Source organism: Rhinolophus ferrumequinum, chromosome 9 (assembly GCF_004115265.2).
Source record: "Rhinolophus ferrumequinum isolate MPI-CBG mRhiFer1 chromosome 9, mRhiFer1_v1.p, whole genome shotgun sequence".
NCBI lineage: Eukaryota > Metazoa > Chordata > Mammalia > Chiroptera > Rhinolophidae > Rhinolophus > Rhinolophus ferrumequinum.
The window spans coordinates 23,165,030-23,183,000 of record NC_046292.1 but is presented as its reverse complement, the minus strand read 5'-3'; the positions used below and the strand labels follow the sequence as shown (position 1 = coordinate 23,183,000).

Sequence of the window (17,971 nt, the reverse complement as noted above, 5' to 3'; positions counted from 1 at the left end):
CATATCCACGTCACTTTATCTCAGAGCAGATGAAACATTTACAGTAAGTCAGGAGGTAACCTATAATTATCGTCATTTTACCAATAACCTTTTTATTGTTACTTATCGACGACCAATACCTAATAACCTTTTACAGTCTCACAGGGGACACGTTAAGACAAACAGATGCAGAATTCCATTTTTGACCAATTAAATAATCCTAAGGTTTGTCCTTTCTCCTGCAAACATCCCCCAGACCATCCAAAGCCCTGTCCCAAGGCACACATTCAGACACATACATTCTCCCCCTGTGGAGGTTCAGTTTGTATCTGGCTGCTAGCAGCTCTTGTCTTCTCTGGGAAAATATCCTCAGCTCAGTGGTTCGGGGGCCATTTTCCCTGAATGGATTATCCAGGGCCATCGATGCACACACTCCTTAAGCTTTTGCCACATTGATCTCATGACGTGAACTCATTCTTTAACTTATTATTCCAGTTGCTGTTTGTTCATGACACCTCGCAATATTTTCATGATTACATTTGTCTTCTGTTTCACGTGTTATTAATAACACACAGCAATTACAATCACCTCTCGTGACCACTAGCCCTGCCACAGAACCTCGAGCTGGAGGCATGATGGAGAGGCCCACTGGGGAAGGCTCGCTGTTCCCACATGCACCGCAGGTGTAAATTGAATGACTTAGCCCACACAGTGTTTCCGGGAACATTCCCAGCTGAGAAGGAGATGAATATCCCTGGGCTCTGTGTCATGGTGTGATGGGGTGACACAGCCCCTGACCTCAGGGACCCTTGAACTTGATGTGGAAGAGACAGTCCTGACCCCAGGAGACCCGGTCTGCAGCAGGAGACACGGCCCTGTCCTTGGGAGCCCCAGTGTGATAGAGAAGACCTAACCCTTTGCCTCGGGAGCTCCCGACTGACGGTTTAGACGCAGCCTCTGCCCTTAATGAGCCCTCTTCTGATGGGGTGGACAGAAGTCATAGATGACTGAGCCAGAAGCAGCACTTTCCTGGTCAGAGGGCTGTTTGTTCCTCTGGAACATTTATTTGTTTCCATTTATGCTTGTGTTTGGCTTTTCAGTGCATCTGCTCACCTCCCCTGTTACTTTGGAAACTCTCCCAGAAGCAAACGCCATGTCTCTCTACCTCCTGTACCCTCCCTGATACCCTGGCAGGGGTTCAGGACCTGGTGATTGGCCGAGGACTGGCCCCATCTAAGGCCATCAACCCCGGTTGCCTCCTCATAAAGATGTGGGAAGAGGAGAGGGTCGTCCTGGGGCAGAGATGGGCATATACCTATTGTGCTGAGAACCAGGGGCCGGAAAGCCGGGGGGTCCAATAATATGCCCCAGCCCAGGGTTAAGGGAAAACAACCTTTAGGAACTCGGCAGAGGGCAAGAGGCATCGGGAACGGTGAAGGTGCTGTGAATCTCGGACAGCTAACACATGCTTCCCAAAAGCTTCTCGGGCTCCCTGCCAGTCCCAGAGCACGGGCAGTTAAGGCTCCAGATGGAAGAAGATAAGCCTCATAGATTCACTTGGGATCAATGAGGAGAGAAAGGAGGAATAACACCTGTCGAGGGCCTCCTATGTGCTAACCACTCCCCATATCTTCACCTATTTTGTCGTCAAATCTCATGCATCTGTTTTCCATAGTCTTAAGGATGGTATTAGCGTACAGATGGAGGCAGTGAAGAGGCCGAAGTTCAGAGAGTTGCTGTAACTTTTCTGTCTGCCTCCAGACATTCAATCAGTGGTGATGACTTCTGTCAAGTCTTAGGAAACTAAAGCTGGTTCTGAACTGGAAAGAGCCCAGAGAGAAGGGCCCATTGAAAAAGTTGGGGCTTGATGGTGGGACATGGTCACTGACTTCAAAGGTCTAAGGAGCAGCCTCGGGGACCAGAGAACACAGAAGGGCACATCTAAGCCCCTGAGAGGCTCAGCTCTGGATGTTCCTGTGTCACATGCTCCGTCTGCACTACTTTAGCCAAGTACACTCCAGGTTTAGGGTAATTAGGGTTGAATGTGTAGTCAAATCCATGGCCCCTTGATTGACCACAGGGTGCTTCCAGCCAAGGGCTATGCCTAGAAGAGGGACACTGAGGGACGGTTTAGAGAAAGCAAGCTTCATCAACCTCAAAGATTCAACACATGCTCCAAACTCCCCAAACGTCCAGACGAGTAATGGGCCTGCCATCTGGACTTGTATTTGACATCCTTCCAGAACCTAATGATTTTTAGGACTGTACGTCTTCTGAGGTCAGTGTACTCTATATTCATTCATTCTTTTGGCAAATATTTATTTCACAGGTGATCTGGCCTAAGCCTTGGCAATTCACAGATTCATTAAGCGTGACATTATCCTCAAGTAACTCCCAGTTTGGGTGGGGGATACAGGCAAGTAACCAGTAATCGGGGTGCAGTATTGTAGGTGCTGTGGTACAGGGAAGACCAGGAGGCTTCACGACTATTAAAGAGCCTAGAAAGCCAATTGCAGGGTGCGTCAGCACGTGTCCTGCCACTCAGCTACTTCCCCTTTCCCTTTCGTCCTGATGGCCGCCCTGCCCAGGGACTGAGTGGGTGTTGTGGACATAGAGATAATACCAGGCCCTAGAAGATTCTCAGTGCAGTGGAGTAGACAGAAATACGTCAAGTAAAATGTGATAACTGCTATAAATAAAGTTATGGGAACAATGCGGAAAGAATGACTAATTCTGGAGGAGAAGAAACAGGTTTTGAGAGAACGGTGTGAATTCATTAGCTGTTGAAAGAAACAGGGTTTCAGTGGGTCACGCTAAAACTTTCCCCAGAGCCTCAGTTCCAGGACCAAGAGGTTCTCAGCCCCCTCCTCTTCATGAATTGAGGGACTAGATCTGAACTGTGAAGTACTAGGTTCTTTTCAACAGGGATGGTGATTCTGCCCACCTGTGGAGTTGCTGGTCATGACTAGTGACCGAAATGCTCCTTGTGAAGCAGGGAAGATGCCAGCAATTACGATGCGATCTTGTCCCCTCTTAGTTTCTATGCTCCAAAACTGAAAGGCTTCATCTCTCCTCACTTGGCTGCCACCGTCCTCCCCTGACACAATCCTCAGTCTTTTCTGTTGCTATGATACTGTGTGAACAGGTGTGGGGAAGGGCTGCTTCTGAATGCTGTGAAAGTGAAGGGTTCCTAGTGGGTTTGTTTCTGTTTCTGCAGAAGACAGACAGACAAACACAATGAGAGAGAGAACGAAACCAAGCAGAACGATAGGTGAGCAGATGTTTTTTTTAAAAAAAAAAAAACTTTGATAAGCAGTCCTATAGACAAGCAGACAAACGGACAGATAAACAGGCATTTTAGCAGTGAGAGAGGCGAACAGCTTTTCATCTTTGTAAAGTTCTCCAACACTGTGACTTGGTTTCTGGATGTAGCTAATGGGGGTTAATCTATGGTTATTATGATTCTCTTTCCAGCTGAGTGTGGGAATTCAGTCACGGGCACGCAGGGCACTTTGCTGTCCCCCAATTTTCCTGTGAACTACAATAACAACCATGAATGCATCTACTCCATCCAGACCCAGCCGGGAAAGGGGATTCAGCTTAAAGCCAGGGCATTTGAACTCTCTGAAGGAGATGTCCTCAAGGTAACACTGATAGATTTCTTAGCGTATATATGTGACAGTATGCGAAAGTGTGGTCATCACTCACTCATTTATCTCTGTGTGAATGGCCCATATTTTCATCTTCCCTCCTGATTCCCAAGATATTGTCCTCACTCACCTGGGAGAAAGTGAAACCCTAAAAGAGAAAGGTGTGTGAGTGCCCAGTAATGCGGCTTTAGAGTTTACTTAGGCGCTGACTACTCTCAAATACATATGTGATTGAGTATGGGTTGACTGCATAAAAAGTAATAATAATAAATTCAGTGGGAGTGGCCAGTGGATCAGGTTTTCCACTGTGAACTCTGACCATCAACCTGGATAATGAAGAGCTCGTAGAATGTATGTGTGTGCGTGTGTGTGTGTGTGTGTGTGAGCTTGTGTAGATATGTTTGTGAAATAGATACTTTTATACATATGTTTCCACATGTGTGTGAATCTGTGTCTATGTATTTGGTTTTTGGATCTGTGTCTATGCATACTTGTCTCGTATTGTGTGTGTGTGCACTTGTGTATGTTTTGAGTATATGTTTCGGTCAACTGGTAGGCTATTTTAGTAGCTTTCATGTGTCTGGTGATGGCCTCTGTGGGGCAGTGGGATTAAAGAAAATAGATTCAAAATCTATATAAGAAAGAAATGATAGGACTTGGATTATAAACTTAGGGAGAGGAAGTTGTTAAGACACTGAGCATACATATGACTTGTGTTTCTTTGTGTGATTAAGTGTGTGTCTCCAATAACATGTGAAGTGTGTAATCAAGGAGATGACTCTGGAGAATTTATCAAAGAGCTGCCTTATTAAAATGGATTATAAGGAAAGTCACACAGAGTCTGTCCATTTTCATCTTAGGCCAGGAAACTTTTTTTAGCTCATTCTAATATAGTTTTATTCCCTGTAGTCAGAGAAGTCTTGACATTAGAAACAACCAGAGGCTATTGCTCTGGAAATCCAAAGAGAAACCATTAAATAATCCACATCCCTGAGGACTCTCTCTAGATGTGGTGAATGTACCGTTCTTTTTATGTGCAGCTGATACTCCTGACCCACCCTCTGGGGCATGCGTTCTCGGGGGTAGGGGGGTGTGAGTGTGTGTGTGTGTGTGTGTGTGTGTGTGTGTGGAAGGCATCGCTCACTCTTGCCTAATTATCCTTGAACTCACGTTGATGACTACTCATGAGCTGACTGTTTGGAGCTCAGTGTGCCTGAAGTAGAGCAGATTATGGCAAAGTGACCCAGGGGGGATGGAGCCCTAGCGTTGGCTTCGTAAGCTCTGTCGCTCACCCTCTGAGCGCCCCAGACACAAAGAAAACAGTGTGCGTCTTCCTCTAAGTGCGCCGCCCGTAGGCAGGACTTCATCCTTTCTAAGGGCCGTGTCTTCGGGCAGCCCCCTGGACCTCCCTTCTCTCCATCCATTTGTTCGTGATCAGCAGAGCCTCGGGTGACATGGCCAGGGACGCAGGGCCAAATCACCGCCCCTCCTCAGGGCTACAGATGGAACTGGTAAAAGGTGGGCAGTGCACAGGCTTTCTTGGCTGAAGGCTGTTGTTAACCCTTCAGAAACAAGGGACATATTTGAGGCACAACTTATCATGTTCTAGTTTTGAAGGGGGCGTGGGCAGCGGTTCTAGGCGCGTGCCCTAATGGGACACGCAGAAGGGCTCCTGCGTTGCTGGCGTCCCAACGGAATACAGCGAGTACCTGAGAAGCCTCACAAGGGTGGGATCCCGAGTAGCACCTAAGACATCGCTAACAGGAGTGCACACCCACTACACTGGAGGCTCTGCCGCGGGAAGCAGTGAGCAGCTTAGTAATAGACAAGAGACTTTCGGAGACACTCAGAGGAGGAAGGGGGGACATGGGCCACACAACCCAGGGCAGAGGTCAGGGAGGGCTCATGCGAGACACTGGGCCTTAGGTAGCCCTTCAGGGCTGCAGGAAAAGAGAGATGGATTCCGATGTTCCTTAGGGGGATCTTCCCAGGCTTCAGACTTTGTCTCAGCAGCCACCTGCCCAGCTGGCCTGCCACTCAGCTTTCTAATACTGTGCTCAACCTGATTGAAGAACCTCTTCCTCCTGTGTCTAGGCCTCTAACATCTTTCAGAAGGTTGGGCTGTGGCTCTGACCTGGCTGAAAGGCCATCATGGGACCCTGTGATCACCAGAGCTTGTACAGAACCAGGCCCTTGGGAAAGGAGGGCAAGGCACCCAGGGAGATCGGGTGGTATCATGTAGCCCCTTCCTGTTCTAACGCTTCTCCTCAGGCCTCCTTGCCCTTCTGAGTGAGGCCCTAGGATACGAATAGGTTCAGAACTGTTTCAGAACTAAAAGAAGCTCCCAATTATAGTTTCCCAAATAGGATTCAGAATTCCCAGCCACTACCATCAGTGGCAGCAGCACTGCTGTTTGAACTTGTCGCTCCAGTCTGCCTCAGCTCAAATGTGTGCAGGAGGAGCCCAGGGTATCAGTCACCTCCAGGGACATCTGGCCTTTGCCCGGTGTGATTGGCCCATCGGCCAGAACACTGGCATATTCCTAACCTTGAGGATTTTCCTGATCCTCCAAAGAAGCCCCAGTGCACACCTGAATGCCTGACCAAGGAGACCTGTTACCTCCTCCCACCTATGTGTTGCCCAAGATACAATATTTTGTGCGTCTGACCAACCCTCCAAACCTTCTATAGACACGTGTATTTCTGACCCATGAAATGACTGTTTTCTTGCATTTGGGACCCCTGATCTGTTCCTTATCTTTGATAACTACAAATTCTTTACTGCAAAAATCCATACTCCATACTCCAGCTCGTCTCTCAGCACCACCTGATTTCTTTTGGCCTCTAACATCAGCAAGACAGGAAGGGCCTTTAAATGACTTTCGGTTCAAGGTGGCCAGTGAAGCACATGTATAGCTGCTTTGTCTGCAGGTTCCCACGAAAATGACTACAGTGATATGAAAACAGGGGAATGTGATCTTGGCCCTGGAAATTAGGCAAGGGTGCCTTTCATATACAACGTAAAGGAATTTCTGGCGAATAGAATACCCAGAAAAGGGTCCAGATTGAGAGAGGGCCTGATCAAACTACAATTCACACAGGGACGCGAAATCCTGCCTGTGGATTCGTGTGAGAAACCTGAAAGAGAAAATGCATTTAAGACCACGTAGCTTTGAGCAGCAGAATTTAGAGCCAAGGACACAGCACAGGATAGTTGGCAGCGACCAGATCTTAATCCCAGCAGCCCCTCTGGAAGTGTACTACATAGGTCCAAGAGACCACACAGAGCCATGGTACCCTCTCAGCGTGACATTCTGCATTTCATTTGGCTTTTGTTGACAAGCCAGATAAGGCAGGGCAGTGCCATGGATGGTGCCTAATAAGAGTGGTCAGGCTCATTAGAAAAGAGGCTTCCATGATCTCTCTCTCTCTCTCTCTCTCTTTCACACACACACACACACACACACACACACACACTGTAGCACCAATAGCAGGAGAATCTCCTGTTATGGCTTAACTCTTCTGCTCGCCCTTAGAGACTACTGGATATTTCCATTCTCCATTTTTATTCCTCCTTTGAAATGGTGTGCCAACAGGAAAATTAACTGGATATGTGTAAATATTCAGTAGATCAGAAGAAGGAGACCTGTCTGAGGAGTCAAGACTAACTGCCCCTCTCTAAGCAACAAAGAAAAAAAACTTTAAAAGTTCCTAATTTGTATTAACAAGGTTTGAGAGAATATTATAGTTATGACACAAAAATAGGCAATAATGAAAACAGCAATCCGAGATGAGGAAAGATTGAATAGAGATGAAAAATGTGATCATCCAATTAAAAAAATGGAATGGAGGCAATGAACAGAAAATGGTAAACCACAGAAAAATGAAATCAGTTTGTTATAAGATAAATTAGAGAGCTTCTCCCACATCTCATAAGGAAATGAAAAAGAGGATTCTTTTATATTAATAAAGTGTACACTCAAAACACAGTAACATTTTATATGCCAAATAACATAGCATGAATAAATTAAACAAAAACTGCAGAAATGTAAAAAATTTTAATAAAGTTACAGTGATTGTGCAAGATTTTAATACACCTCTCTTAGTCTCTGGCATATGACCTAGGTTAAAATTAAATAAGGATTTAGGTAGCTTGAATAATATAACAGAATAAATCCAAAGAAAGTAGGAGAAAGATACTTTAACTATTACATAGCTTTGTATACCTGAAACTAGTAAAAAAAAAAAACAAAAAATAGTCATAGGAATGTAAAGTATAGCATAAAGAATATAGTCAATATATTGTAATGAGTATGTCAGATAGGTACTAGGTTTATCGTAGTGATCACGTCATAATTTATAAAGTGTCTAATCACTATATTGTGCACCTGAAACTAATATAATACTGTATGTCAACTGTAATTAAACAATAAAATTTATTTTTTTAAAAAGAAGAAAAGATAAAAGCAAAAATCACTAAAAAATTGAAAAATAGCAATTATCAACAAAAGCAACTTTTATTTGAAAACTTTAACTAATAAAATAGACAAATTGGCAGGACTGATCAAGGAATAAAGAAGGCACAAATATATAATATTAAGGATGAGAAAAGGAACATAGTCATAGATATAGTAGAGATTATGAAAATAATAAGAAAATAATTAGGAACAACTATAAGCCAAGATATCTGAAAGCTTAAACGAAATGGAATTTTTTATGGATAAAAGTACTAACATTAAGAAAAGAAATTGGAATAAACCAGTAAATTGGAATTCCCCCATATCCTCTCCCAAAGGCTCCAGGCTTAAACTGTTCTACAGGTAAACCAACAAAACTTCAGGGACAGTTAGTCCCTGAAATAACCAAACTGCCTCAGAAAAGAGAAAAATTAGGATCTACCTCCCAACTCATTTTATTTAAATGAGGAACAAGTGGAAACACTGATATCAAACTGAATGAGGGCAGCATAAGAACAGAAACTATTAGGCTAGTCTCACCTATGATCGTAGATCTAAAACTCCTAAATACAATATATTAAATCTAGCTCAGTATTAATACAAAACTGACAAGTGGGGTTGGTCCCAGGAATGTGAGGATGTGTCAACATTAGCAAAGCTCGTAATGTTGTTTCTTGGGCAAACCCTGTGAAATTGCCATTTTTGTAGGTCAACACTGATTGAATATTAGCAAGTTGATGGGGTTCAACATAATATCCTTATAAACAGAAGAGAAAAATACATGATCCTCCAGTGTACCCCAGAACATCATGTAACGAAATTTAATACTCATTCATGAATTTTAAAAATATATACCTATCGACAGAACTTTCTTAATCTGATAAAAAGTTTCCACCGACACCTCTAGCAAACATTATTCTTAATGACAAAACTTCCTAAGGATCCCCGGTAAAGGCAGGATAACAAGACCAGTAGTTCTACGATCACCAATAGTAGTCAGCATTACACTGCAGCTCCAAGCCACTACAATTATACCCCCAAAAAAGAAAAAAAGAAACTAATAAGTCTTGGGGATGTAATGTACAGCATAGGGAATATAGTCATTAATATTGTGACAGCGTGGTATGGTGTCAGATGGTTGCTGGACTTATCATGGTGGTCACTTTTTTAGGTATGTAAATGTTGAATAACTGTGATATACACCTGAAACTAATATAACATTGTATGTAACCTATATTTTAATAAAAATCTTTTTTAAAAAAAGAAACAATAAAAATTAGAAAAGAATATATAAAATATCTCCAAATAAATAAATAAATAAAATGTCTCTTACTCAGAAAATACAAAAGAATCAACTGATAAACTATCAGAACCAATAAGACAATTCAGCAAAACTGTTGGCGTTTCTATAACCAATTAGAATATAATCAGGAAAAAAGGTCTCATTCATAATAGAAACAAAAGTACAAGACAGCTAGGAATAAGCCTAACAAAAATGTGTGTAATCTTTACTGAGAAAATAAAACTTTATTTTGAAGGACATTAAAATAAGTGCAGGGAGGTTTTATGTTCATGGATCAGCAAAAGATATGAACAGGCAATTCACAGAAAAGTAGGATTGCTGATAAACATACTCAAAGATGCTCAACTTCAATGATAATCAGGGATGTACAAATTAAAATGAGATAATATTTCACACCCATCAAACTGGAAGAAAAATTGAATGCCTGAAAATACCAAGGGTTGGCAAGGATATAATGCAATGAGAACTGTTGTATGTTGTTAGTGAGATTAAATTAGTATTACTCTTCGGAAAGCAATCTGGCAATATGTAACAAAGTTGAAAATGTGCCTTCCCAGCTCTTCTGTGCTAGATGTATGCCCTAGAGAAACTCAAACGCATGTGTGCAAGCAGACATACAGCAGTGTTTGTAGGAATGTTCACATTGTTTGTCACTGTGTGTAAAAAACTATCCATTTATTTATTTTTATTTTTTTTAAAGTTTATTGGGGCGACAATTGTTAGTAAAGTTACATAGATTTCAGGTGTACAATTCTGTAATACATTATATCTCACATTGTGTGTTCACCACCCAACGTCAGTTCTCTTCCCATCACCATGTATTAGACCCCGTTGACCCTCTTCTAGAGCCCTACTCCCCCCTCCCCCCTTACCCTCTGGTAACCCCTAAACTATTGTCTATGTTTATGAGTTTTTGTTCTTTCAGTTGTTTGTCCTGTTCTTTTGTTTTCGGTTTATATACCATATATCAGTGAAATCATATGGTTGTCTACTTTTTCTGTCTGACTTGTTTTGCTTAGCATTATAATCTCAGGATCCATCCATGTTGTCACAAATGGTACTATTTCATCTTTTCTTACCACCAAATAGTATTCCATTGTGTATATATACCACAACTTCTTTATCCATTCATCTATCGAAGGACATTTTGGTTGTTTCCATGTCTTGGCCACTGTAAATAAAGCTGCAATGAACGTTGGAGCACACTTGTCTTTATGGATAAATGTTTTCAGATTTTTTGGGTAGATACCCAGGAGAGGGATTGCTGGGTCATATGGTAATTCTATTCGTAAGTTTTTGAGGAACCTCCATGCTGCACCAGTCTGCATTCCCACCAACAGTGTATGAGGGTTCCTTTTTCTCCACAGCCTCTCCAACACTTGTTGCTATTTGTCTTGTTGATGATAGCCATTCTGACTGTGGTGAGGTGATATCTCATTGTGGTTTTTATTTGCATTTCTCTGATGATTAGTGATGTTGAGCATTTTTTCATATGTCTATTTGCCTATTTGTATGTCCTCTTTGGAGAAATGTCTCCTCAGGTCATCTGCCCATTTGTCAATTGGGTTGTTGTTTTTTTGTTGTTGAGTTGCATGAGTTCCTTGTATGTTTTGGATATTAGCCTCTTATCGGAGGCACTGTTTGCAAAAACCTTCTCTTTATTTTGCCTCTTTATTTTGTCGATGGTTTCTTTTGCTCTGCAGAAGCTTTTAAGTTTCATATAGTCTAATTCATTTATTTTAGCTTTTACTTCCATTGCCTTTGGAGTCAAATTCATAAAATGCTCTTTGAACCCAAGGTCCATAAGTTTAGTACCTATGTTTTCTTCTATGCAGTTTATTGTGTCAGATTTTTTGTTTGTTTGTTTGTTTTTAATTTATTGGGGTGACAATTGTTAGTAAAATTACATAGATTTCAGGTGTACAATTCTGCATTACATCATCTATAAATCCCATTGTGTGTTCACCACCCGGAGTCAGTTCTCCTTCCATCACCATATATTTGATCCCCCTTGCCCTCATCTCCCACCCCCCAGCCCCTTACCCTCTGGTAACCACTAAACTATTGTCTGTGTCTATGATTTCTTGTTTCTCATTTGTTTGTCTTGTTCTTTTGTTGTTTTTGGTTTATATACCACATATCAGTGAAATCATATGGTTCTCTGCTTTTTCTGTCTGACTTGTTTCGCTTAGCATTATACTCTCAAGATCCATCCATGTTGTCACAAATGTTCCTATATCATCTTTTCTTACCGCCATATAATATTCCATTGTATATATATACCACAGCTTCATTATCCATTCATCTATCAAAGGACATTTTGGTTGTTTCCACGTCTTGGCCACCGTAAACAAAGCTGCAATGAACATTGGAGCACACGTGTCTTTATGTGTAGATGTTTTCAGATTTTTTGGGTAGATACCCAGGAGAGGGATTGCTGGGTCATATGGTAATTCTATTCGTAAGTTTTTGAGGAACCTCCACACTGCCTTCCATAACGGCTGCACCAGTCTGCATTCCCACCAACAGTGTATGAGGGTTCCTTTTTCTCCACAGCCTCTCCGACACTTGTTACTATTTGTCTTGTTGATGATAGCCATTCTGACTGGGGTGAGGTGATATCTCATTGTGGTTTTTATTTGCATTTCTCTGATGATTAGTGATGTTGAGCATTTTTTCATATGTCTATTTGCCATTTGTATGTCCTCTTTGGAGAAATATCTCTTCAGGTCCTCTGCCCATTTTTCAATTGGGTTGTTTGTTTTTCTGTTGTTGAGTTTCATGAGTTCCTTGTATATTTTGGATATTAGCCCCTTATCGGAGGCACTGTTTGCAAAAATCTTCTCCCATTCAGTTGGTTGCCTCTTTATTTTGTCGATGGTTTCTTTTGCTGTGTAGAAGCTTTTAAGTTTCATATAGTCCCATTCGTTTATTTTAGCTTTTACTTCCATTGCCTTTGGAGTCAAATTCATAAAATGCTCTTTGAACCCAAGGTCCATAAGTTTAGTACCTATGTTTTCTTCTATGCAGTTTATTGTGTCAGGTCTTATGCTTAAGTCTTTGATCCATTTTGAATTAATTTTGGTACATGGTGACAGATAGCAGTCCAGTTTCATTCTTTTGCACGTGGCTTTCCAATTCTCCCAGCACCATTTATTGAAGAGGCTGTCTTTTCCCCATTTTATGTTTTTTGCTTCTTTGTCAAAAATTATCTGTCCACATTTATGTGGGTTTATTTCTGGATTCTTAATTCTATTCCGTTGGTCTGTGTGTCTGTTTTTCTGCCAATACCATGCTGTTTTGATTATTGTTGCCCTGTAGTACAAGCTAAAGCCAGGGAGTGTGATACCTCCAGCATTGTTCTTGTTTCTTAGGATTGCTTTGGCTATTCGGGGTCTTTTGTGGTTCCCTACAAATCTGATGATTTTTTTTTGTTCTATTTCTTTAAAAAATGCCATTGGGATTTTGATGGTGATTGCATTAAATATGTATTTTGCTTTGGGTAATAAGGTCATTTTAACTATGTTGATTCTTCCAATCCATGAGCACGGAATGTCTTTCCATTTCTTTGTGTCTTCTTCAATTTCTTTTAAAAATGTCTTATAGTTTTCAGCATATAGGTCTTTCACATCCTTGGTTAAGTTTATTCCTAGGTACTCTTTTTGTTGCAATTACTAAAGGAATTGGGTTTTTTTTTTAATTTCTTTTTCTGAGATTTCATTGTTAGTATATAGGAATGCAATGGACTCTTGTACATTGATTTTGTAGCCGGCAACTTTACTGTATTCGTTGATTGTTTCTAATAGCTTTTTGGTGGAGTCTTTAGGGTTTTCTATATATAGCATCATGTCATCTGCAAAGAGTGACAATTTAACTTCTTCATTCCCAATTTGGATGCCTTTTATTTCTTTCTCTTGCCTGATTGCTCTGGCGAGGACTTCCAACACTATGTTGAAAAGCAGAGGTGATAGGGGACAGCCCTGTCGTGTTCCTGAACGTAGAGCAAAGGGCTTCAGTTTTTCACCATTATGATATTAGTTGAGGGTTTGTCGTATATGGCCTCTGTTATGTTAAGGTATTTTCCTTCTATACCTATTTTATTAAGTGTTTGAATCATAAATAGAGGTTGTATCTTGTCAAACACTTTTTCTGCATCAATTGATATAATCATATGATTTTTGTCCTTTATTTTGTTTATGCGATGTGTCACATTGATGGATTTGCGTATGTTGAACCATCCTTGTGCCCCTGGGATGAACCCCACTTGGTCGTGAGGAATAATCTTTTTAATATATTGTTGCATTCGATTTGCTAGAATTTTGTTTAGGATTTTTGCATCTGTATTCATCAGAGATATTGGTGTATAGTTTTCTTTTTTTGTATTATCCTTACCAGGTTTTGGTATCGGGGTAATGTTGGCCTCATAAAGTGAGTTAGTGAGTATTGTCTCTTCTTCAGTTATATACAACGTTTATTTGTCAGTTATACCTCAACAAAGCTGAAAAAAAGAAAAACATCTAATAGAGGGGGGAAAGGGAAGCTAAGATGTAATGGATGTGCCTGGATTCTCCTGGATTTCTCAGGGATACATTCCCGTTACCTGTACATAATGATGAACTAGACTATCAAAGCAATTGTCTTATAGACAAGCAATATTCTGTTAGGAAATAAGTGTATGCAAAGACCCAACTCCCAACAGCAATCAAAAATATAAAAATACCCAGAAATAAATACAGAATTTTACTGAGAGACTTAAAAGACAACTTGATTCAATGAAGTTAGACTCTGTGTATATGGATAGGACAATTTAATATCATATAAATGTATTTTCCTCTAATCAATTCACACATTTAATGTTAATCAATTACACAAGTTTTTTGCGATTTTTTTTTTCCTTTGAGGAGGGTTGTCGTTGCTTTTAATTTGAGAAAATTCTTCTCAAGTTTATCCAGAGGAGTAAATATGTGAGAATATTTTTTTAAGTTAAAAGAAGACAAATAAGGGAGGACTTGCCATCCTAAGTATTTGTATTATAAAGATACAGTAATTAAAACAGTGTGGGTCATGCAGAAGAATAGATAAATAGATTAATGCATTAGAATAGAAAGTTAACAAACAAAACCAAATTAATATAACTATATATGTGATAATGGTGGATTTAAATTTGGTGTTGGATGAAATATTTATAAATAAGGTTTGGTTAAATGTCTAATCAACCAGGGATAAAAGGTGAAATCTTATATCTTGTGCCAAAATAAATCCAGGACAAAAGTACTAGAAGATAACATTGGTTTGTTTATTTATTTATCATACATTTATTGAGTGCCTCTTATATGCCAGGGCACACATTCTGGACAGTGATGTATGAATAATTATATTGGGGGGATAGGTTAATTTTATGATGGAAATTCCTGCAGCTATTTAACTGCTGCTAGGGGAAAATATTTAATGATTTTTTAAAATATGCACATTAGATGAAGCAAAAGAACAGTTACCATATAGTATCTATAGTTTTATCTTGTATTTATAAAAAAATAAAGAAATATATGAGGTAAGATAATTAAGTTCGCTAATCCTAGCTAGAAAAAGAGCTACATTGCTGAGTATCACTACGGTCAACTTTGAAGTACTCCCCTTGGGAAGCTATGCACCGACGCCAGCACCTAGTCCACCCTTCAAAGCAATTTTGGAAATCTTTTTCCGGAATGGCCATCAGAGCTGTCGTTGTATTACTCTTGATGTCCTGAATGTCATCAAAATGTCTTCCTTTCAATATTTCCTTTATCTTTGGGTGAAGAAAGAAGTCACTGGGGGCCAGATCAGGTGAGTAGGGAGGGTGTTTCAATACAATTATTTGTTTACTGGCTCACAGACAGAGAAAATTCCCTCACAGACAGTGCCGTGTGAGCTGGTGCATTGTCGTGATGCAAGAGCCATGAATTGTTGGTGAAAAGTTCAGGTCGTCTAACCTTTTCACTCAGACTTTTCAGCATTTCCAAATAGTAAACTTGGTTAACTGTTTGTCCAGTTGGTACCAATTCATAATGAATACTCCCTCTGATATCAAAAAAGGTTAGCAATATCATTGCAACAAGTTTGCGAACTTAATTGTCAGACCTCGTGTATGTATATACATATATATGTGTGGAAGATATGCATAGAACAAAGCCTAGAGAGTCAGTCACCGAAATGTTATGTGTGCTGAAAGTTGCTTTATTTCCTTTGTGCTTTTCTGTTTTATAAGTTTTCTGCAATGAATATTTTATCATAATGACACAGTAAGAACATTTTTTGTTCTTAACAATTAGGATGAATTATGCTTTGAAATTAAGGAGAAAATCTTGTTCCCATTATACTTTTATTAATTAACAACGGTTTCTTAATACCATTATATATCCAGTGACTGTTCAAGTTTCCAATTATCTCATAAATGTCATAATATTTTTTAAATTTATAGATTATTTGAATCAGGACCCAAAGAAAGTCTACACATTGAATTAGTTGCCTCATGCGGTTTTTAATCTATAGGTTTTTACCTCCTTCTCTTTTTTTTCCCCCATTTACAATTTATTTGTTGAAGAAATCGGGTCATTTGTCCAGTGGAATTTTTCACATTCTGGATTTTACTGAGCACATTCCCAGAGTGTCATTTCATGTGGTCCTCTGTATTTCCTGTCAGTTACTTGATCTGGTTCAGGTTTGGTTTTTGTTTGTTTGTTTTCTCCCAGCAAAATGACGCCATAGGAATGGTACAGCTTCCATCAAGAAGTTCATGATATCTGGTTGTCTCTCTTATTGTGGTGTTAGCAAGCATTAATGATCAATGCCTTAATTAATCCCAATATATGTTTTAATGGGTACAAAGATTTCTATTACAATTCGGGTGCGGCAGTGGGCTAAACTCTTTGAACTGGTGCCCTCTCTGTCTGTTGGAACTCTGGAATTCTCTCAGTCTATCAGTGATATAAAGCAATTGCACATAGACAGACTTGAGGAAACTTGAGGCTCCCGGGGGCCTAAACAAACCTCTGTAATATACAGCACTGTTAGCTTGAAGGATGGCTGCTTTTAGAAAGCTTTGCTTCATAAATAGTAGAATGGAAATATTGTTCCAATTTGCTGGCAGCTGGCACCACATCCTGTGCCATGCACAAATATTCATCACCCACCCATAGATCCCATCTTTGATATTTACCAAAGCACCAGGGGGTCCTTCACTCAATCACAACTTCTGTTGTTATTTGTACAATTATCTGGAAAGGAGCAGCAACCTCAAAACCGAGGGAGTCAGTTCATTATTCTGATGATTGTTGACTTTGCTGGTGCTCAGAAGTTCAGGGCACAGATGGGAGTCAGCAGAGCCAGATGCACGCACCGTTCCACCCCTGGCAAGCCCAGCAGGCCCTCATTTTAGGAGGGAAGGGGCAGAGGCTGAGCTTGGGGAAGGGAAAGGCACCGTGACACGCTGGTCATCTTAACTCCATCCTACCTGGATCCCAGGGACCATGTCCAGCACAGTGGTCAAGATCAATACCACAGTGGGGTGGGTTCCAGCAGGAGGAGGATTGTCTCATGGATTGAGTGTTTCGCAATGCAGAGATACCGAATGCTTTCAGCATTCCTGTCTGCAGAAACAGATGGCTTGGGCAGTCAGGCGGCCCTAACCTGGCCTCCCCAGGCTGCTGAAGAGTAAGCTGGTGCCATATGGGGGTTGAGGGGACAAGAGCAGATCTCCACTGGAAAGGTTACAACAGCAACCAGTTTTCTAGAGACCAGATTCAACCTGAGATGGGCTGAGCACCGAACTGCCACCAAGTGGAAACGAGAGGGACCGATAACTCAACTCTGTTGCTAGGTCCACTCTGCGATCTCCCTTCATCTGATGACTCAGTGCCTCTCTGACAGTCATCAGTGCTAAACTCTAGGAGTGCGGGCTGTGGGGTGAGAAGCTGTTGTTCGAAATAAGGCCATGCTGCTGACGTTGGGTTGGGGTCTCTCCTGTGTTCAGGTCTATGATGGCAACAACAACTCCGCCCGTTTGCTGGGAGTGTTCAGCCACTCGGAGATGGTGGGGGTGACTTTGAACAGCACATCCAGCAGCCTGTGGCTTGATTTCATCACAGATGCAGAGAATACCAGCAAGGGCTTTGAGCTGCAGTTTTCCAGTAAGTCTTTCTTGCATATCTTGACGATAAGTCAGGCTTTTCCTAGTTCCACAAGCAGGGAGGTTGGGCTCTGGGACATCGTCCATCACCAAGCAGGCTTCCTTTGCTCTACCTGGCGCATGCGTACCTGGTTGTTTCCGCTAAGACCCTGTGCCTGCGATTTGGATAAGCTGGCACTTGGCATAAATCTCTGTGGTTGAAACTTGCGGTTAATTGAGTTGACAGCATACCTTTTACTCACTAATACTTTAAAAATTATAAATGCCGAGCCTTTAATTAAAGCCACCAAAGACAGCCTTTGTTAATCGTGGCATTTATAAAATAATATTCAGCTACAGCCAGATGTAAAAAATGCAAACACTAATGTATAATTATGTTCGTTTTTTACTACTCCCTAAAGAGTTGAGTCTTGATTCTT

At 40.9% G+C, this 17,971-nt stretch overlaps 1 protein-coding gene across 1 annotated transcript in view; it reads left to right on the top strand.

Annotated features, from left to right (window-relative positions):
- CSMD2 (CUB and Sushi multiple domains 2) overlaps nucleotides 1-17,971 on the top strand; it is a 579,918-nt gene that overhangs the window by 393,660 nt on the left and 168,287 nt on the right. Inside the window, exons 22-23 of the mRNA XM_033115124.1 lie at nucleotides 3,454-3,623; nucleotides 17,397-17,553. Coding sequence (XP_032971015.1) covers nucleotides 3,454-3,623; nucleotides 17,397-17,553 — 327 coding nt within the window. The remainder of the gene's footprint in view (nucleotides 1-3,453; nucleotides 3,624-17,396; nucleotides 17,554-17,971) is intronic.